Here is a 23,141-nt window from a genome sequence, read left to right on the forward strand (position 1 = left end):
ATGACATGGGCAACAATCCAGAGACTATCACCATGGAGCTCCTGTTTCTCAGCTTTCTACCTAGCTCTCTAAAATCTCTCTTCAGGACCTCCTCATGGTATGCCATTGGTACCAATATGTACCAAATCTTCTGGCTACTCATCCTCACCCTTCAGAATGTTGTTGACCCAGTCTGAGACATCCCTAACCCTGGCACCTGGGAAGCAATATAACATCCAGGTGTCTCTATTGCATCCACGGTTCCTCTGACTATGGAATCTCCTGTCACCTCTTCAGCTCTCTACTCCTCTGAGCCATGCCGCCAGAGAACTGGTCACCCTGGTCAGTTGCCCCCCTTAACAGTATCCAAAGTGGTATAATTATTATTGAGGTAATGGCCCCAGAGGTACTCTGTTCTAGCTGCCTTTCCCTTCCTTCTCCTGACAGTCACCCAGTTACCTGCCTCCTGCAACCTCCTTGTAGCTCCTATCTATCACCTCCTCATTCTCCCCTATGGAAAGGTCATCGAGCTGCAGGGGGTGAGTAATTATGCAAACAAATATTTTGTGTTTAATAACTGTAATAAATTTAGACTAACTTGTAGAAATTTGCTTTCATTTCAATGGAAAAGAATCTTTTTCTGAGATCAGTGTCAAAAGAGCCAAATTAAATCCACTGTGACTCAATGTTGTAAAACAATAAAACATGAAAACTTCCAGTGGGGAGGGTGAATACTTTTTATAGGCACTGTATGTTGTGAAATTTGTTGTTTTGTGATAGCAGTACAGTTCAAACAGTGATCTTTGCAGAGATCATTTGTACAACTGAAAGGCATACTGTACAGTACCTATTAAATACAGGGGATGCAGCTGGAATCACATGCAGACTAGACTGGGAGTGGCAAAACTCCTTCACCACTAAGAAATTAAACCAAGATCCCATCAGCCTTCTCAATTCTCACTGAATATCCACCACTGATGCTGCCCTCACCTGCATCATCTCCATTTCCCAGACATCCACGCTCACCCCCTCTTCCCACTGCCTTAACAGGGATAAAGTTCCTCTTGTCCTTACCTGGTTCCCCTTGAGCCTCTTCATCTAACACATCATTCTCCACAATTTCTGCCATCTTCAACTGGATCCTACCACTAAAACACATCTTTACCTTTTCCCCCTCGCTCCCTTCCCCCCTCTGGCTCCCTGATTTTCACAAGGATTGCTCCCTCCCCACTGATCTCCCTCCTGGCACTTATCCCTGCAAGTGACGGAAATGCTACCCCTGCCCCTTTCATCTTCTCCCCTACCTCCATCCCAGGCCTCAATCTGTCCTTCCAGGTGAGGCAACCCTTCACCTGAGAATCTGCTGGGGCCATCTATTCTACATTGGTGAGACTCGATGTCAATTGGAGGTCCACTTTATTGAGCACCTCCGCTCCATCCACCAAAAGCAGAATTTCTCAGTGGCTAACCATTTTAATTCCTATCCCCGTTCCCATGCCAACATGTTGGTCTATGACCTCCTTTTCTGACATGATGAGGCCACTCTCCTCCGCCTTCGTCTCCAGTCATGAAAAAGGTCTCAACCTGATGGCATGAACATTGATTTCTCCTTCTGGTAATCTTTATTCCCTCTTCCTCTATTCCCCACACTGACCACTTGCCTCTTCTTGTCATCATCTATCACCTCCCAGGGTGCCCCTCCTTCTTCCCTTTCTCCCGTGGTCCACTCTCCTCTCCCAGCAGATTTCTTCTTCTCCAGCTCCTTATCTTTCCCAGCCACCAGGCTTCACCTTTCACTTTCCAGCTGCCCACCTTGCCCTCCCTCCACCTCTTTATTCTGGCATCTTCCCCCTTCCTTCCCAGTCCTGAAAAAGGGTCTCAAGCCCAAAACGCCGACTGTTTATTCATTTCCAGATGCTGCCTGACCTGCTGAGTTCCTCCAGCATTTTGCATGTGCCCCATTAATCCTTCATCTCGGGTTCCACATCCAATCTAAACTGAACGTTCGTACCTAGATATTCAATTGGATAAAATGGTTCCATAGCTTCCTATTTCAAGCCTAAAGTACATTAAATCTATTGCAGTCAATTGTATAATTTGTCCTAGTCACTGCTTCACTAAACTAGTTCCCACTGTTCTTTCTGTTTATAAAAAAGATTATATTTCTAATTATAAACATTAGGTTGATCAGTCTGGGTGGCCACGAAAATATTTGAAGAACTGTTTTAAGCACAGAAGTCATGATCAAGTGGTGTGTTCTGTGCTTAACTGTATTTTGGTCTTCTGTTTTTGCAATAAAGGATTAAACAAATCAAATAAAACGCAGCAGTCGGTCTGGGAACTGTTTTACACATGGGTCCGATTCAGCACACACCGGCTTCATACCAGAGCGCAGGGATCCAGGGATTTGCACTGTGGATCTAAGTCCATTTATATAAAGGGACTTCAGAATACAAATGAATAAATCCTTAAGCCACTGATCTATCATTCCTCAGTCTTTACTTCTTTCTACCTGCTGAGTTCCTCCAGCATTTTGTGCGTGTTACCCTGGATCTCTAACATCCGCAGGATCTCCTGTGTCTATGATCCAGTTTTCATTTGAGCAGGTGTTTATAGGAAGAGCTGTGGGATATGGTATCTCCGTCATCAAACGCTGGAACCAATGGGGTGGCATGGTATCGCATGGGTTAGCGTAATCATTTTTCAGAGCCAGTGATCACTGGGGTTGCTGTCTGGAAGGAGATTGTACATGCTTCCTAATGACCGTGTGAATTTCCTCCAGGTGACCTGGTTTCCTCCCACATTCCAAAGACGTACGGGTTAGAGTTAGTGTGTTGGGGGTATGTTGGTGCCCAAAGTATGCCAGCACTGGCGGGCTTCCCCGAGCACATCCTCTGACTGTGTTGGTCATTGACACAAAACAACACATATTTCAAAGTACATGTGACAAATAAAGCTCATCTTAAAGAATGGTGCAATTGAGATTAACGAGCTTAAAAATGAATGATTCTACCAATAATCTAAACTAAAAATGCTATGAATTCTTGGAAACTTGACTTATTTTAGTCCCACATCCTTTGCTTCCTTTGGGCATTAAAACAAAAGTCAATGTAAAAGATCCCAGAGGCTTATGTGAAAGAGCAGGGAGTTCTCCCTGGAGCCCTGGTTAGTGCAAGTCTGTATATTGGATACTGCTGTGGATGTTGACTGTGTAACTTCCTATTTAATCAGCATTTTGGGGCACCCCAAGGCCGTAAAAGGCACTATATAATGAGAGTATGCCTCTTTTAAGAGCAGCTTCATAATCTGCACTGTTGACTTTCCATACAAGTGTATTCAACTGTATGTGACTGAGTTAACAGAAGGTAACAAGCCAGTGGCTGGGGAGTGCTAAGGATCTGGAGTTGGGGAGTAATGGTCCTCTGCATGTGGAGAGATTCCTGGTGCTCACTTTATGGTCTTGCATCTGAAGAATGGGCACAAGTTAACTTACCTATACCCAGGGGCAAAACAAAAGAGCTTGGTCCTTGAGGTTTGCCAGGTCAAGCGAATTGTACTGCAGTGGGCTGACCGTGTGGCGACACTTGCAGGCTGCCCCTTGGATGTGCTGGTTGTTAACACGAGCGACACATTTCACTGAATGGTTTCATGTACAAATAAATCTGAATCAGGTCAAGGATGACTTCCTACAGTAAATATGTTGTTCATAGACATATTCCCCAAAATAAACACATGGAATTTAACACCATTGAAGGAAGGAGGTGGAGGTTTTGGAGTGCAGTAGAGATACTAATCGGATTACAGGTTATTAGCTCAAGGTGGCAGAATCCATCATTAAGGACCTTCATCACTCAGGACAGGCCCTCTTCTCATCACTACCATTAGGGAGGAGGTACAGGAGTTGGAAGATCCACACTCAACAACTCAGGAGTAGCTCCTTCCCCTCCATCATCAGATTTGCAAATGGTCCATGAACCAATGAACACCGCCTCATAATTCCTTTTCTTTGGATTTTTTTTTTGTGATTTACAGCAATTTTATGTCTTTGTGCTATACTGCTATCACAGAACAAAAAAAAATTCATGTCATATAAGACAAAAATGAGAAACTTGATTCTGACAAACACGATTTGTTTCCTCTAGAGGCTAGAGGGAGATCAGATAAAAGTTTATAAAATTATAGCAGGCATAGATTGGGTAGATATATCAAATACTAGAGGGCATAGCATGAAAGGGGGAAGTTTAATGGAGATGTGAGGATAAGTTTTATTACAGAGAGCAGTAGATACCTGGAACACGGTGCTGGGGTGGTAGTGGAAGCAGATTGAATAGAGAAGTTTAAGAGGTACTATATATGGATATGCAGGGGGAATGAAGGGATATGGATTGTAGGTAGTTAGCAAGTGCATGAGCCAATCCTCTTCAGGGAATCAGAAGTGGGGAGGGTCAGTGAGTCTTAAAGTCCTCGGTGTTATCATTTCAGAGGACCTGTCCTGGGCCCAGAATGTAAGTAGAATTACAAAGAAGGAATGGCAGCACCTCTACTTCCCTAGGAGTCTGCGGAGATTTGGCATGACATCAAAAGCTTTAATAAACCTCTGTAGATGTGTGGTTGAGTGTATATTGACTGGCTGAATCACAGCTTGGCATGGAAGCATCAATGCCCTTGAACAGAAAATCCTAAAAAAAAGTGGCGGATGCGACCCAGTCCATCACGGGTAAAGCCCTCCCCATCAGTGAGCACATCGACACGGGGTATTGTTGCAGAGAAGCAGCATCCATCATCAGGGACCCCTACCTCCCTGGTCGTGCTCTCTTCTTGCTGCTGCCATCAGGAAGAAGGTACAGGACCCTCAGGGCATGTGCAATTTTCCAGTCTTCTGGAAACATTCCAGAATTATTCTCATCATTACTAGTGCCTCCACAATCTCTTCAGCCATCTCCGTCAGAACCCCAGGGTGTACACCATCTGGTTCAGGTGATGTATCTACCTTCAGACTTTCAATTTCCCAAGAACCTTCTCTCCAGTTATGGTAACTTCACACACTTCATGCCCCCGACACCTGGAACTTCCACCACACTGCTAGTGTCTTCCACAGTAAAGATTGATGCAAAATACTTATTCAGCTCATCTGCTACTTTTTTTGTCCCCAATTATTACATTTCCAGCATAGTTTTCCAGTGATCCGATATCCATTCTCACCTCTCTTTTACACTTTATATATCTGAAGAAACTTTTGGTCTCCTCTTTAGTATTATTGGCTAGCTTACTTTTGTATGTCAAAACGGTTGTTGTGACATTTCTAGGCTGGTAGTGTAGTGGGTAGTGCTTGTCGCTCTCACTTTCGGCTTCCACCACTGGCAAACAGTCTTGCGAGAAGGAGAGCTAAATGCGTAAGTCTCTCCCTGCCAGTACACAGCCTCTCCAACAGCATGTAATACATCCTCACTGGTGACACAGAGAAACTGAACTCCTTTTGGACTCAGGCTGAACTGCAGAGGACAGGGAGGAGGTCTGACCCCTGCACACGTAGCACGTGGGCCCACTGGCATATGGACATGCCCTGGTGCTTGTGTACCAGATCCCCAGCTATGGGTAAACAGCCCCACTGCCTTGTGGGCAGCCTCAGGAGAGACAAAGGCTACAAGAATAAGTCCAGTTAGCAAATCCAGAGTGGAGCCCCTAAGGCAGATGGATGACATTGAACATCCTTTAGGCAGCTCCTGCAGCCAAGCTGGTGCCAAATGTATGTCATCATAATTTTTCCTTTGGACCACACCGGTGAGGCCAAGAGAGGAATCTTGATGACTGGGCATCTCTGGATCTCCATACCTTCTGCCCAGGCTTGTGATGATGCTGATCATCACCCATTCTCCTTTGAGACAGACAGATGTCAATTATCACCACCAACACTTTCATATTCCATCTTTATCTTTATCAACCTTTTTTAGTTGCCTTCTGTTGGTTTTTAAAAGATTCCCAATTCTCTAACTTCCCACTAATCTTTGCTCTCTTTATATGCCCCTCTTTGGATTTTATTTTGGCCTTGACTTCTCTTGTTAGCCGTGGTTGTGTCATCTTTCCTTTAGAATACATCTTCCTCTTTGGGATGTATATATCCTGTGCCTTCTGATTTGCTTCCTTGAATTCCAGCCATTGCTGCTCTGCTGTCATCCCTGCCAAAGTTCTTTTCCAATCAATTCTGGCCAACTCTTCTCTCATGCCTCTGTAATTCCCTTTATTCTGCTGTAATACTGATTAATCTGACTTTAGCTTCCACTTCTCAAATTTCAGGGTGAATTCAATCATATTATGAATGCTTACCCCTAAAGGTTCTTTTATCTTGAGCTCTGTAATCAATTCTGGTTCATTGTGCAACACCCAATCCAGAGTAGATTAAACAGATCCCATGATTTATGGACTCACTTTCAAGGACTTATACCATGTCCTTGATATTTATTTGCTTATTTATTATTTTGTTTTATCCTTTTGTATTTGCAGATTGTTGTCTTTTGCACATTGGTTGTCCACACTGTTGGGTGTGGTTTTTCATTAATTCTATGATGGGTATCGGGTTTACTGAATATGCCCAAAAGATAACAAAGTTCAGAGTTCTATATGGTGACTTGTATGTACTTGAATAATAAATTTTCTTTGAACAATAAATAAATAAGCAATAAATATCGAGAACATGAGATGAAGAGTCCTTGAAAGTGAGCCCATGGATTGTGCAAACAGTTTAGTGACAGGGTGAGTGAAGTTATCCCCACTGGTTCAGGAGCCTAATGGTTGAGGGATAACAACTGTTCCTGAACTTGGTGTTATGGGTCCTGAGGCTCCTGTACCTTCTTCCTGATGGCAGCAGTGAGAAGGGAGCATAGCCTGGTCCTTGATGTTGGATGCTGCTTTCCTACAACAGTGCTCCGTGCTCAGTGATGGGGAGAGCTTTACCCATGATGGACTGGGCCGTATCCATTACTTTTTGTAGGCTTTTCCATTCATGGGCATTGGTGTTTCCGTATCAGACAATATACTCTTCACCATACATCTATAGATGATTGTCAGAGTTTTAGATTACATGTCAAATCTTCGCAAACTTCTAAGAAAGTAGAGGCACTGCTGTGCTTTCTTCATAATGGCATTTGTGTGCAGACAGTGTATAGATCCTCTGAAATGATAACACCGAGGAATTCGAATTTGCTGACCTCTCCACCTCTGATCCCCTGAAGAGAACTGACTCATGGACCTCTAGTTTCCTCCTCCTGATGTTAATAATCAGATATTGGGCTTGCTGATATTGAGTGAGAGGTTGTTGTGGGAGCACTCATCCAGATTTTCAGTCTTCCTCCTATATGCTGTCACCATCTTTGATTCAGCCAACAATTGTAGAGTCAACAGCAAACTTAAGTATGGCATTGGAACTGTGCTGTCTTACACTGTATAAAGTGAGTAGAAGAGGGGTTAACCACACAGCCCTGTGGTGCCACTGTGCTGATGGAGGTGGTGGAGATGTTGTTGCCAATTCAAACTGACTGGGGTCTGCAACTGAGGAAATCCAGTCACACAAAGAGGTATTGAGGCCTAGGTTTTGGAGCTTATTGGTCAAGCTTGATAGGTTTATAGTATTGAATGCCGAGCTGTAATCAATGAAGAGCATCCTGTTGTATGCATCTTCACTGTTCAGATGTTGTCTGGCACCAACAATCATTTCATGGTCAAAGTCACTTGATCACATTTCTTCCTGATGCTGATGTTTGGTCTGAACAACTGAACCTCTTGACCATGTCTACATATTTTTATATGCTTGAGTTCCTGCCTCATGATTGGTTGATTACATATTTACGTTAACAAGATGTACTGGTGTACCTGAAAAAAAAAGCCTCTGATTGTATATCCCTAAAATAAACAAATAGAATTTAACGCAACCTTGAATGGACAGTTTCATCCCTATGAACTGTATGCAAGACAAGCTTTTCACTCAGTACGTGACAATAATAAACCAATTCTATCTATTGCCCACCTTTCCCTTCCATCTCACATTCATCTTGCAAGTCTGATGAAATTAAATCCAGTTAAGAGGATGAGATTTCCACTCCAGTATTACTAAGTTTGCTCACATGTAAATCTGAATCTCCTCTAAGCTGTATAAAATCTTGGCCAGGTGGCATTTGGAGTGTTCTTTTTGCAGTTCAGGTCACCACATTACGGGAAGGATGTGGAGGCTTTGGAAAAGGTGCAGTATAATTTTACCAGGATGTGCAAGGATTAGAGTATTGGTTACGGGGCTAGAGAATCTTTTTTTTCTCTGGAGCGTCCGAGGCTGAGGGGAGAATTGATAGAGGCTTATAAAATTATGAGACAAGTAGAGCAGAAAGCGCCTGGCTTTCTACTTCAATGTAGAAACTTCAAATAATAGAGGAAGATGGCACTTGCGTACAAACTCTACTTCGGTCGACATCTTCTGGATACATCATGAAACCACGTTTCACTTCTTTTATGTCTTTTATATTTGATTTTAATCTTGAATGTTGGAGCTGTTGAAGCCTGTGATTTTCAGTTTGGGTATCATTGGGGTGCTTCAGTGCTCTGCAGTCTCAGAGGGGATAACAGGAAAAGGTGATATAGGCCTCCATTTCACTAATTAAAACCCATTGTTCACTGATGAGGGAGTTTGACACTCCCTGTGTGCCTTTTTATTGCTGGGGGATTGCGCTGCAACCGGATAGGGGAGACTGTCTTTTATTGCTGATGCTCTGCTATAGAGAGGGAGAATTTTGCCCAGGTTTTCTGTATTGGATGTGGACTTGGTCTTTGGACTAATTTTTCAGTTATGTGTCTTTTTTTGTATACTGTGGTTATTGTCCAATCTTTTTTCACTTTTTTGCATGCGGGTAGGGGGATTTGGGTGTCGATGTGCCTGTTCCATTTTTGTTCATTTTTTTTTGCATGGCAAGAAGGGATTTGAGGATTGATGATTGTGCTGCCTTTTTCTTTTTTGCTTTAATGGCTATCTGGAGAAGAAATTCAGAGTTGTATACTTTGATAATAAATAAATCTTTGAACATGGCTTTAAGGAGAAGGGGACAGTTTACAAATGTGCAGGTTAAACATTATTTTTACACAAGTATTACATACACTGCCAGGAGTGTTAGTGGAAGCAAACATGATAGTGCTACAGAGGGCTATGTGGGCAAGAAGGGTTAGATTGATCTTAAAGTAGGTAAAAATGTTGGCACAACATGGGCCCAAGTGCTTGTAACGTAATGTTCTACAGACATGCAGGGAATGGAGAGATAAGGATCGAATGGAGAGATAAGGATCACATGCAGTCAGATAATGTAGCAATATGTCTAGCACTGACATCATGGGCTGAAGGGCCTGTTTTTGTGCTGTACGATTCTACTTTCCATGGTTACCAGTGATCTTTCCAAACTGAAGTCCTATCCACAGCCCCCAACCCTGTAGTCACGTAAATGAGCATTACAACCAGGGATTTTGATCAATTTAACTGACAATCTTTATTTGTGAATGACATGCTCCTCTCTTCACAATAGAGCACCCCCACCAAAAAAAACAGGGAAAATTGTAAAGCATTAAAAACTAAAAATTCAAAAGCTTAAATGTCAACACTTCAAAAGTATCCTGCATTGCGAAGTCCTTAGTTGAACCATCTCCCACAGCTATTACAGCCAATAGTCTTTTTGGATAAGACTCTATTAGCTTTGCACAATGTGATGGAGCAAGATTTGCCTATAGCTCCTTGCAAGATTGCTCCAGCTGTGCCATATTAATTGGGTAGCAAAGGAGGACAGCAATCTTGAGGTTTTACCAGAGATGTTGGGATGGTTTAAGAACTGTGACCAGGCCACTTAAGGACATCAATTTTTTCCATTTGAAACCACTCTGTGGTTGCTCTGGTAGTGTGCTTTAGGTTGTTGTCTTGCTGAAATTGGAACTTCCTCCCCCGGTTTAAGCTTTCTGGCAGAGGGTAACAGGTTTTTATCCATGATCTCATTAATCTTCCCATCAATCCTGACCAGATATTCAATCCCTGCTGCTGCAAAACATTCCCATAGCATGATGCTACCTCCATCATACTTTACAGTAGGAACTTTACCTGGCTGATGTATAGTATTATATTTAAGCCGCACATACTTACTGTTGAGGCCAAAAAGTTTCACTTTATCTCATGCGATCACAAGACTTTCTTCCACATCTTTACAAAGGGTCACTAAGAAGATACTGTGAAGTCTCTACAGGCAGGGCTTCTTCCTTGGTGCTCTTCTATATCCTTTTTGTGCAAGGCTTAGAGATTGTGGAGCCATGAACTTCATCTCCAGTTGCAGCCACTGACTTGTGCAGCTCACTCAGAGTGACTGTTGGTGTCACAGCAGCCCCTCTTACAAGTGCCATTCATCTCCAGCAACTAAGTCTAGAGAGCAGCCTGACTTACGCAGTGTGGTTATGATTTCATACCTTTTCACAATGGACTGCACTGAGCTGTGAAGTAGGCTCAGTGGTTTTGAGATGGTCTCGTACCCTTCCCCAGATTTATGCTTCTCCATTATCATTTCCCTGACTTGCCTCGAATGCTTTTATGCTTTCATTTTGGTTTGGTTGTTGAAAATCTATCATACTGTATGGTCTTACAGAGAGTGGGGGTATTTATTCAGGTGATCCTCCAATTTTCTACATCAACAAATTGGGTGAGGTGGCAAGATAATATACTGGAGAAGACGGTAGCACCTAACCGCTACTCCTTTGCTTGCATCTTTGGAAACAACTCTATTTCCATCTTATATCTCTATATTTCCCTTCCAGGGTTCTTTTGAAAACCCTGACCTGGAGTTACACGCGGACTTTGGGAAAGGGACCTGCTTTCGGGGTTTCACAACTGGCTGTTAGTCAACATGCTAAGGGTGCGGCCTAAGAGCGCAGCTCACCTTCAGGGGGCTGTGATTGCGTAGCTCTGGTGATGGGCAGATCGAAGGTCACTGTCCAGGCCAATTGGTGTGTCATGGGAGTCAGAAGATTTATGGCTGTGTGCCCAGAGACCTGAGATCTTTGGGCACAGAGCTCAGAAAAGTGATGCATCGTAAACCAGCAAGTTTTTTGTTATGTCTCCTCTCTCACTGTGAAATGGAGACACCTTCTTCTCCCTTATTAGGGAGAGAGAGCCTGTGGTATGTCAAACTCCAGGTGAATGAGTAGTCTTTGGGGTACTGCAAGTATATGTCTTTGCTGCACACTTGAGTGCTCGGTGGCGGGTGTCGATGCTTATTTTTTGCTGGTGGAGAGAGGGGGGTGCTTTGCTTGCTGCCACTTATGCGCGGGAGGGAGGGGAATGGGGGGCGGACTTTGGGCTTCTAACATTCAACTGTCATTCATTCTTTGGGGGCACTGTTTTCATGGATGGTTGCGAAGAAAAAGCATTTCAGGATGTATATTGTATACACTGACATGAAATATACCTTTGAAACCTTTGAGTATTGCACCCGAGGAAAGTTAGCATAGAAATTACAAAGGGGATAAATGCTTTTCCAGCCTCAGACTTTTGATTTTTTTTTTTAGTAAATTGTTGATGGGTTTTGGTAATTTTCTTCTGATTTGACATGATGCACAATTCTGCAGATTAGCCCAAAAAACCCTACTTCAATATATTTTAAAGTTAGAAAATGAGACCCTAAAATATGAAAACAATTGTGGGGACAGAATACTTTTTCCAAGGCACTTTATTTACAAGAGGAATTGCTAATCGAAGCACTGCCAATGGAATCAGCTGAGCATGATTTGGCGGAGCAGGGAGTAATGGCTGTCACACCCATGCACCTGGTTGTCTAAGCTTCTTGAGCAGCCGCTTTAACTCACCTCACAATTCACTGATTTTTTGGTTCAGTGTTTTTGTACCACTCACTGTGTACTGTATGTACACCTCAATTCTGAAAACAAATTCAAATCTCAGTAATTGTAACAGGATTGCTTTTGGATAAAAATCCATTTGACAGAAATTAAATTCCTTTCTCATGTACTGTTGTGAAGCTGGAATCCAGCAGGGCAAAAGCCTGAAATATCAAAATCAAAAAGGACAAAAATTGAGAGGGAATAATAAATCAGCTGTGATCAACTTGTGGAGCAGGCTCAATGGGCCAAATTCACTCCTATGTCTCAAAAACAAGACTCTTCTGTTCTTCAGAACTTGCCTCATCTATTTATCTCTCTCTTCCAGTCAAGCTGCGATGTCCTTGCATAATGGCTCAGACTTGGTTGATTTTAAGCTCATAGGGATGTTTTTGGGGGAAATTAGGGGGACAGGTTGGGAGGTTCAAGGACAAGGATGAGAGGAGTTAGTAGTCAGGTGAATAAATGAAGAGTCAGACGCAGGAGCCGGTGCTGACACGTAGGCCAGCAATCCCTGGTCGACAGCAGGTTCTGTAGATGAGGGATGGTGAACCCCACCCAACCACTCAGTGAGTTGCCCTGGGTCAGCGAGTCCCAGGTTTGGAGAGTCTGCAAGTCTGCGACTGTAGGGCTTGTTTTGCTGTTATTGATCCACTGCTGTTCCTTGTTGTTCTGAACTTTGTGAGCATGCTGTTTTGGTGCCGGAAGCCATGGCAACACTTGTGGGCTGCCCCTGCACATCCTTGGATATGTTAAAAATGCAAACAACACATTTCACTATATGTTTTGATGTGCATGTGAAAAATAACCTGAATAATCACATCTATATATTTCTGGAAATAAGTAATTTCTCATAACTCAAAAATACTTGTACAATGGCTTTTTCAGGTAATTTGGTCTATAACACATTACAGTACTTGAAGGATAACGAGTTATCTGACTTGTTGACATAGTCATTTTAGCAGAACTTCCCTGCTTGACTAGGGAATAATTAGAATGGATTACTGTCTTCATTTTGAAAAAAAGAACAATTATCCTGATCCTGCGATCTACCTTTGAATTGCTCCTCGATTAGCAGTAAGTAGATCGGGTTATTCACTGGAGATGCATAGATTTTGGCCAACTCATTTCAATGAAAGTTGAAATACTGTTCCAAAAACATTACAAATCGTGAAAGTTTAATTTTTGTACAATGAATTGTCCAATTTGAGATTCACAATATATTTGAAATAAAAAATATAAATTATAACAAAGTATTCATTCTCACTCAGTTTAAAATGTTGAAGCTGGGGTTAATAATATACATATATACATCTACCACCCCTCCCCACCCAAACATTCTGATTTAAAACCTACAATGATTAGGGCAAACTGTAAATATATTCTGTCTGCAATTTATTTCCCCCCCAGAGAAATTACACAAAATCTAGGTAAATTAAAGGAATAAAGACAAACTTTAAGGGTGTTTTTAATTAATTTTTTTGCAAAGGCAAAATACTTTAAGTAACTTAAAATAGATCTTAGAACAAGAAAATACTAAGTTCTCTAATTGTCTTACAAGCAGGGCCTTAAACAAAGATGACTTTATTTTATTAAGAACCTTGATTTAAATGGTACAAGATGAATTATACAAACATAATAAATAGATTTCCCTCTTACATTTATGTACAACACCAGTTGACTAAGAAGCTGTGGGGTGTAGAAAAGAGATAAGCTAATTAAAGCTGATCTTTCTCCCCACCCAACTTGCCGTGTGTACAGGCTTTTCTCTTAATTTAAAAAAAACAAAACTTGTAAATGGTTGGTTTTGTCTCAGAAAGCAAATTAATTTTTTCTTTCAAAAGGCGCTCATCTTTTTTGCAAGTTCCACCATTCTATGTGCAAACTTTGTCACTTCCTTCTCTCTAGAATCATCTCAGTAATCGCATAATACTGTCTCTGTTGAAAACGTAGCTAAAAGTGATGTCGCTGTCATCATTTTTAAAAAGGTAAATTCCCTCACTCTTCTAATAAATTCCAAAGTCTTCCACAAGATTAAAAAACCCATTATATAAAACAGGAGGGGAGGAGGAAGGGAATAAAACAGAGAAAATTTAAAAGGAATGATGATTTCTATTCAAACCTAATGTGGCAGTCCAAAATAAAAGTTGTCAATTAAAATCAGGCTGCGCACTGATCTACAGTATAGCTCGATGTGCCACATGGAGAAAAATAAACTATGAAACATGCTGCAAAAGGAACACTTGATAACAGCACTATATAAGAGCACAATTTGGTGTGTTCAGCCTCAGGGATTGGGCTGACTTTCAGAATTTATCACAGGTATGGCGTGAAAACAATAGGTTAGTAGAGTCTGTCTCAACTACATTGCATACCGTAATAAAATCACAGCATAAAAAAGGTAAACAGAATACATGTCAAGGTTATCAAACTGTTCGCAATTCAAAGTCATCTATCAACTTTGTTCTACTTTTTTTTTTAAAATATATCAGCCATTGTTATACCTTAATGATACATTGGTCCTGGCTCCGGAAGTTATTCAATCACTATATGGGTGAAGGGATTTGAATTTACAAGATATTTTTCCCCAGCTATAAACCTCCCCTATAAAAGAACATTTTTTTTAAACTTTTATATATTTAGTTTCTATGCAATTCAAATGACAGCACTTAGCACAAAGCACAGTGACCAGGTCCTCTAAATGCTTTCTCCTTGGAAGAGTCTTGGAGCTTGTAAACTCATTAGCTCTGTGGATATATTCATCAATCAACAAGCAGTGACTGTATTATGGTATGACTGATAGTTAAGCACACTGTTCTTTTGTTTCTTTGTAAAATGTTAGCCAGTTCAGTGGCAAGGCTTTTTCCCCCATGTAATGTAGTGTTGTACAACTCAGTAGCTTGGGTTCCAGTAGTTCTGTATTCTTTTCACTTGCAGGCTTCATACTCCAGTTTAAGTGCACATTAGTCCAGTCCAATAAGCCTGTCCTTTTCTTTAGGAAGATCTGAATTCTTACCACTCTGCATCTCCGATAGCTTTGGAAAAAACATAATCTCTCCCATTAAGGTTCATGATCCCATCCTTCAGGTGAAACTTCCACTTATTCTTACTTCGGTGGATCTAGAAACAACAATAATTGTTATGGTGAACAGTGCCACAAGGGTAACATAGATTTACTCGCTCTTCCAACCATCCCCAACTTCAAGGTCCCAACTTCTGATGGTTTTGAGGAACAACAGCCTCCTTCTCTGTCATAGGAAGGGTCAAAAAAGCTCTACCTTACAAAAAGTAATCTGAGAGGACTTCAAAACAATTAAGGGTTTTGATAGGGTGGACACAGAGGTACCTCTTCAGCAGAGTCTTCATATTCAGCCTCTTTTCCCAAATATGGGGCAGCAAAATAGTATAGCAATTAGCATAATGCTATTACAGTGCCAGTGGCAGAGGTTCAATAATGCTGCTGGCTGTAAGGAGTTTATACATTCTCCCTATAACCGCACGGATTTCTGTCAATTTCTCCAGCACAGGTTAGAAGGTTAATTGGTAATGTGAATGTAATTGGGTGGCACTGGCTTGTTGTGTCAGAAGGACCTGTTACTGTACCGTATCTAAAAATTTAAACAAGATTTGAGATTAGCTTTACTTGTAACAAGTACATCAAAACATTAAACCATACAGTAAAATGCGTTGTTTGTATTAACGACCAAACAGTCCAAGGATGTGCTGGGGGCAGCCTACAAGTATCACCATGCTACCAGTGCCAAAAGAGCATGCCCACAACTTACTACCGTGTACACCTTTGGAACGTGGGAGGAAACTGGAGCACCCCCAGAAAACCCCCAGTCACAGGGAAAACATACAAACTCCTTACAGGCAGCAGCAGGAGTTGAACACTGATCACTGGCACTGTAAAATGTTAAACTAACCACTACACTACCATGCTAATCAACCATCAAGAAAGACAAAGGCAGCAATCAGAGGGAACAACATCTCCAAGTTCTCCTTCAAGTTGCTTTCTATCCCAACTCAGGGAAGGCAATGTCCTGCTGAGAAATTCTAGAAGTTCCTTCCCAAAATCACAGTAGAAAGATCAAATTTCTCTCAAAGGGCAATCTTGAGGGGTGAGGGTACAAGGAGAAAGCTTACCACTTTTGCAGAGTAACTAGAACAGGACAGTAAATCTGCTTTAATAATGTCATCCGCTTAGTGAAAAATGTAAATGTAAAAGAAATTGCTGTCCTCCCCACTACCCCTTCCTATTTCAAAAAAAACTATGAAGAGAAAATGCTGAATCTTTTTGTCTGCCTACACTGCATTTTCTCTGTAACACTTCATTCTGCATTCTGTTGTTTTCCCTTGAACTACCTTGATGCACTTTTATAACAGAAAAAAATTGCATGAATGGCATGCACTGTAATAAGGACATAAAATTAGCTGAAAATCATTAGATCTGTGGCTTCAACAAATGCAGTGATCTCAGGGGCAACTCAAATTATTTTCCAAAGTAGACCAATTAAGAAAATTTTTAGAATGTTAGATAGTTGAAATTCATGCCAGAGAAATAGGAAGCTGCTTCAAAAGCCAACATAAAGGATACTGTCTCTTTTTTCTTCTTAGTGCCCAAAGTAAATAAACACATTGAATGGTTCATTACTGTTTGTTCAGCAATCTGCCAAAGCAAATCAAATATTTTATTATCCACACGCGCTTCTTTCCCTTTCTGACTACAATTACGTTCAGTGATAGCTTCATGTGAGACACATATGAAAATTTCAATCAAAGAATAAATATTAAGTCAACAAATCTTCATGTAGAAGACTCCAAAAAAACACCCTACCCAGTGGTCTATTGCAGCTTCTGGAACTGCAGTTATCTTGCTTCCCTTCCAGTCTCGCTGCAGGTTTCCAACCAATCATCTGTGGCTTGGAAAATGAAAAGGGCGAGAAGTAGATGCAACTTCAGTTGCTGAACCTACTGGAATAGCTGTAAAGATGTTCCTGCCATGATTTGCCCCTTATCCCCTCCTAAAAATGAGTACAACTGGTCTCATGTGAGCAACTTCAATAATATCTTCCTCTGCCCTGCCTGTAGCTGCCAATTTCAATAGCAGCTTAACTTCTTGAGCACATTCTGCACTAACTCCACTTGATAAACAAATCCTGGCATTCCCTCTAGTTTTTCCATCAGCCACAAAAGCTCTGAGGCGACTGCAAATACCTTGCATATATTCATAGTTTAATGATCTACACATTCATAAGACAACTGGAACATAGTTCACAGTATCAACAGTGACAGATCAGGGCGTCAGAGTTCAGAATTCAATTCCAGTGCTGTCTGTAATAAGTTTGTACAAACTTCCTGTGAGCACGTGGGTTCCTCCAGATGCTCCAGTTTCCTGCCACGTTCCAAAGATGCACCAGCTAGTAGGTTAATTGGTCATTGTAAATTGTCCTGTGATGGGATTAGGGTTAAATAGACAGCTTGCTGGGCCAGAAGAGCCTGTTCCGCACTGCATCTCTAAATTTTATTTATTTTTACTTTATTTATTTAGAGATTCAGCACAGTAACTGGCCATTCCGGACCAACGAGCCCAAATTGCCTAATTACAGCCGTGCGACCAATTAACTTACTAATCTGTACATTTTTAGATTGGGGGAGGAAACGGGATCACCCATGTGGCCATGGGGGAAAAAGTACAGACAGCAGCCAGAATTGAAACCCAGTCGCTGACATTGGAATAGTGTACGCTAACTGTGAAACCACCATGCCACCATTAGAGGAAAATCTCATTTATTTATTTAGAGATAAATTGGCCCAACAAGCTGCACCGGCTAAACAAACAAATAAATCGCCACAGTAAAGGCCCTTCGGCCCACGATGTTATGCCAATCTTTTAACCTACTCTGAAGATCAATCTAACCTTTACCTCCTACATAGTCCTCCATTTCTCTATTATTCATGTGCTTATATAAGAGTCTCTGTCTCCACTACCATCCCGGGAAGGGAATTCCACACACCTATCATTCTCTGTGTAAAAGATTTACCTCTGACATCCCCTTTTATTTTCCTCCAACTACTTAAAATTATGCCCCTGCATATTTGCCATTTTCACCATGGCTATCCACTAGATCCACGTCTCTTACCATCTTGTACACATCTATCAACTCACCTCTCATCCTCTTTCACTCCAAAGTGAAAAGCCTTAGTATGCTCAACCTAACTTCATAAGACATGCTCTCTAATCCAGGCAGCACCCTGGTATATCTCCTCCGCACCTTCTCTAAAGTTCCCACATCGTTTTTATAATGAGGTGACCAGAAGTGAACAACTAAGGAACACAACACCATTATTGTGGACAAGTAGGCCTGTTGACAAGAAACTGAATGGCCAAAGCAAAGCAAGCTACAGAATGAGTGCAGGTATATGAACAACATGGCCATGGTGGGCCAAATGCCCAACTCTGTATTTGACTGACTAAATAGATATGGCAACACTGCAAGAAGATGAAGCAGAGGTAGAAAATGGGGTATAACCTTGGTTTCAAGAGCCATGAGGTCTTATTTCAGTTCCTAATCTTTGCAGTTCCCCCATAAATTTCCTCCACAGACTCTTCAATCTTTTCTGTAACATAATGACCAAGAATATGTGGTCATTATGGTCATATATGGAGGACGAAAGGTGACCTGATAGAGGTGTGTAAGATGATGACAGGCATTGATCGTGTGGATAGTCAGAGGCTTTTTCTCAGGGCTGAAATGGCTTCCACAAGAAGGCACAAGTTTAAGGTGCTTGGGGGTAGATACAGTGATGTCAGGGGTAAGGTTTTTACTCAGAGTGGTGAGTGCGTGGAATGGGCTGCCAGCAATGGTGCTGGAGGCGGATACGATAGGTTCTTAGGTACATGGGGCTTAGAAAAATAGAGGGCTATGGGTAACCCTAGTAATTTCTAAGGTAGGGACATGTTCAGCACAACTTTGTAGGCTGAAGGGCCTGTACAGTCTTCATTGTAAATGAATTATATGGGCATTTTATGGGCATAAAAATATGGGCATTTTTAAAAATCTCTTTTACAAGTCATTTATAAGCCTTTGTGTTATCTCTGTTTTTTTTTTGTTCTGGGAATTGTGAAGAAAAAGACTGCAACGATTGTCTATGTTAAGTTTCAGATATCTCCAGTTCATAACATATATTCTACGTTTCTAATATATGAAATTCTCAAGCTCTGATCCAACTAGTGCTGCACTGTGTATGTTTTTATTCACCCTGCTTTAATATCCTATGTTCCAATTAATAAAGAAAAACATCCTATATTCCTTTATAACCATGTTATTCCATTGTCCTGCCATCTTTCTAGATTCTAGTAAATACACCAAGTTTCCTTTGATCCTCCACGTCACTTAATAATTTTCCATTTATTGTATATTTCCATACCTTTCCACATCTGACCACATGCATTACCTCACACTTCTCGGGATTAAACTCTTTTTTTGCCACTTTCTTTTTTCCCTATCTGCAGCTAAGGGCGAGTGAGTTGTGGACATGCTACGCCGGTACCACGGGCTGCTCAGCACAATCCTCATTGATTTGACGCAAATGATGCATTTCACTGTATAAGTGACGAATAAGGCTAATCTTCATTCGTCTTCCTACTGAAGGAATTGTTTGTCCACAACATAAACCACACAGCCAGATTTGTATTATATGCAAATTATTTTATTATAATCTCTACAATTATATCACCACTTCTGTCGTGGTCGGCCAGATCTATCAGTAGTTCAACAAATTGGTTCATCATAAAAAGAGAGAAATACACTCAGTGGTCTCTTTATTAGGTGCACCACTACAATTAATCCAAATATCTAATCAGTCAATCATGTGGCAGCAACTCAATGGATATAAGCATGCAGACATGATCAAGCGATTCAGTTGCTGTTCAGACCAAACATCAGAATGGGGAAGAGATGTAATCTAAGTGACTTTAACTGTAGAATGATTGCTGGTGCCAGACAGGGTGGTTTGAGTATCTCAGAAACTGCTGATCTCCTGAGATTTTCCCACAGTACAGACTGTTTTTACGCCATTCTCTGTAAACTCCAAAGGGTATCCAGTGAGCAGTAATTCCATAGGAGAAAAGGCATAGTTAATGAGAGGTGAGAGAATGGCCACACTAATTCAAGCTGACAGGAAGGCGACAGTAACTCAAATGTTACAATAGTGTGCAGAACAGCATTTCTAAATGCACAACCTGTTAAACCTTGAAGTTGATGGGGTGCAGCAGAAGACCACAAACATACACTTAGGGGGCACTTTATTAGATATAGGAGGTACCTAATAAATTGGCCACTAAGTGTAGGTACACGATGTATAAACATAACTCATTTTGCAGTGTTCAGTGGCTTTTTCAGAAGAGTTCATGATTTGTAAATAACTGCAAATATGATCTCCAGCAATACAGTGCTTTAATGAAATTTAAAACTGTGATTTCTCTATAACCTAACCCCACCCACATACATTCAAACCTCTATAATTCATACATATCTAGTCTTGTATGAAAACTTTAAATGTTCAATAGATACCTAATTTTTCAGTCTGTTTACCTTTTGGGGAGCCTTCCTAAATCAGGAGGCAAATGCAAGGCTTTAATGTGAAAAAGACTAGAACCACAAAACCGCAAATAGCTTAATGCCGTCAGTTCTGATTAGAGATGAGCTCCAAAAAAACCTGGCCCACAGTACTTGCCTTAGAAAGCAAACCAACAGAATAACTTTGCTAATACCCAGAAATTGGGTAGGATTTCCAAACTCTAAATTCCATTAGTTCCCATCTCAGATTTTTTGCAGAGTTAAAATAAACTAACTCTTCTCAGGTTCTGAAACGTATGGTCAATAACAGCCAAGGTGTTTCCATTCACTTTGTGAATCTCAGAATAAGCTGCTGCTATTCAGCACATAGCAAGTGAAACTGTCCTCTGATGAGTTGGACACTGCCTGCCAGATGGCTCTGTTTGTTTTAATTGGTGGAAGTTTCTTTTTATAAGCCTTCCTGTGCTAATACAAATTCAATAAGTAGTATAAATATATCAAACAAAACATAGCATCTAAATCCTCTGAATAAAGTTCCAAGAGTTAGGCCTACCCATACATGATTACTCGCTCAAAAAACCTTATGCAGAACTAATCCACTACTTCATGTGATCATGCACTAACCATAATTCCTTAATTCACAGAAGTAGAATCAAGCCATTCAGCCCATCAAATCTGCTCTACTATTCCATCATGGCTGATTTATTATCCCTCTCAACATGATCTTTTTGCTTTCTCCCCGAAACCTTTGACGCCCTTACTAATCAAGAACCAAACAACTTCCATTTTAAATACACCAAATGACTCTGCCTCCACAGCCATTTATGGAAATTAATTCCACAGAATCACCACCCTCTGGCTAAAGAAATTCTGCATCATCTTTGTTCTAAAGGGTGGTCTTTCTATCCTGAGGCAGTGCCCTCTTACCCTAGACTTCCTCACTATTGTGCAACAATTGAATTATTGGCAGAAGTGTTTAGGCAGGATGACTGCAGTGGGATTGAGGAGAACCACAAAATGTATCAATGAAGATGAGTTTTTAATCACAGAAACCTTTCACAAATTTGTGGAGACATGAACAATTTACCATTGATGCAGAAACACCTTTATACTACAGAGAAACCTGGAAGTATGATATAGGAACTTTCACCTTGTCATTCTCTGGAATGTTCAAGACTCACATTTATAAGGAATAAATCTGAGATTAGAGCCAAGCATATTGACCACAGTTACGCTCTGATCTTCTTTAGGTTCTCACCTTATCATATTGGCACACGACAACATTTTCTGTGTCAAACAGTTCTTGGCCTTCTTCATCACTGACATCATCTTCACTGTTCAGTGGCTCCTAGGAGAGAATCAGCGTAGGCAATTAACCCACTTAAAATCAATTTCCACAAATCAATCAAGCCCAGTTAAACGGTGCAGTACACAAAGAAACTCACACAATATATGCCCTGCAATTCTCAGAATCTTCCATTCCTCCTCTCTGCTCCCTCAAGCCTTCCCTTTCCAACTGCTACTAATAACTGTGGTTTCAATTGCCACTGCCCTAGTCTGGAATTCCTATCTTGACCTCTCTGATGCCCATCATTAACTGTTATATGGCTGATTACACATATACAAAGCATCTCATTGAATTTCTAAACACAAGAGATTCTGCAGATGCTGGAAATCCAGAGTAACACATAAAAAAAAGTTGGAGAAACTCAGCAGGTCAGCAGCATCAATGGAAAGGAATAAAAAACTGTTTTGGGCAGAGACCCTTAATCAGGACTGGAAAGGAAGGGTAAGAAGCCAAAATGATGATTTTCTCCTATGTTCAAGATACTATTTAAAGCAGTTTGCTAAGTAACAAATGCAGATTGATAATGGAACATCTGCTTTACACATACCCACTGCAACATTTTGACCCTTCACTATCTTGAAATAAAACATTAGTACCACTCCTGTAAAGAAAATTCCTGTCACAATACATGCCATCTACTTATTCGCAATATTGTACCAAAGATGTAATTTTACAGGAACTGTGGTTCAGAGCCATACACAGCTTTTTTTTTAAAAACGCTTTGAATGTAGCTTTCAGAGATTCACAGAAAATACACTCTTTAAGTTCCCTAATTTCAGACTTAAATAGGGGAGCGGGAGCCATCTAGTGCATATGTGAGACTCAATTACTAGCAGTCATATACTAACTTTGCAATGACACCATTAAATCGCGTGAGGCAGATGAACCAAAAAAAATTTTAAACGAGAAAGAAAAAGGTGATTCTCCATTTATTGTTAACAGGGGAATACCATTTTGCTATATGTGAAAAGCATTGATCATTCAACACAAAATGAGACATCTGAAATGTCACCACTGAGTGAATCACAAGCTTTCACCTGGATCACAATCAAGAGAGAAAAAGGTAGCCGTGTGAAAAATTATACAGAAACAGCTACATACATTGTTTTCTATATTCTGTGAGAAAAATGACAACAGAAGTTCTTTTAGCTACCATGAAAAGTGAAAATAATCACCATATTCTGATGGAGAATTTAGGAGAAATATAGTGGATGACTGCACCTTTAGACAAATAACACAAACTCCAAATTCCTAAAGACTTACGGATTACAGAGCTCTTCTATATTTAGCAATAATGAGCCATGATACAACCTAGTTTTCTCAATAAATTTTCT

The 23,141-nt window shown here is 40.8% G+C and overlaps 1 protein-coding gene across 2 annotated transcripts in view; it reads right to left on the reverse strand.

Moving 5' to 3' along the window:
- Positions 1-13,034: 13,034 nt before the first annotated feature.
- The window catches only part of gtf2a1 (general transcription factor IIA, 1), a 53,397-nt gene continuing 43,290 nt past the window's right edge, over positions 13,035-23,141 (reverse strand). For both annotated transcript variants that reach the window (XM_073039362.1, XM_073039361.1), the window contains exons 9-10: positions 21,718-21,807; positions 13,035-14,997 (exon numbers count right to left, since the gene is read on the reverse strand). In XM_073039362.1, the coding sequence (XP_072895463.1) occupies positions 14,890-14,997; positions 21,718-21,807 (198 nt within the window). In that variant the 3' untranslated portion in view covers positions 13,035-14,889. The remainder of the gene's footprint in view (positions 14,998-21,717; positions 21,808-23,141) is intronic.

This window comes from Hemitrygon akajei, chromosome 3 (assembly GCF_048418815.1).
Source record: "Hemitrygon akajei chromosome 3, sHemAka1.3, whole genome shotgun sequence".
Lineage (NCBI taxonomy): Eukaryota > Metazoa > Chordata > Chondrichthyes > Myliobatiformes > Dasyatidae > Hemitrygon > Hemitrygon akajei.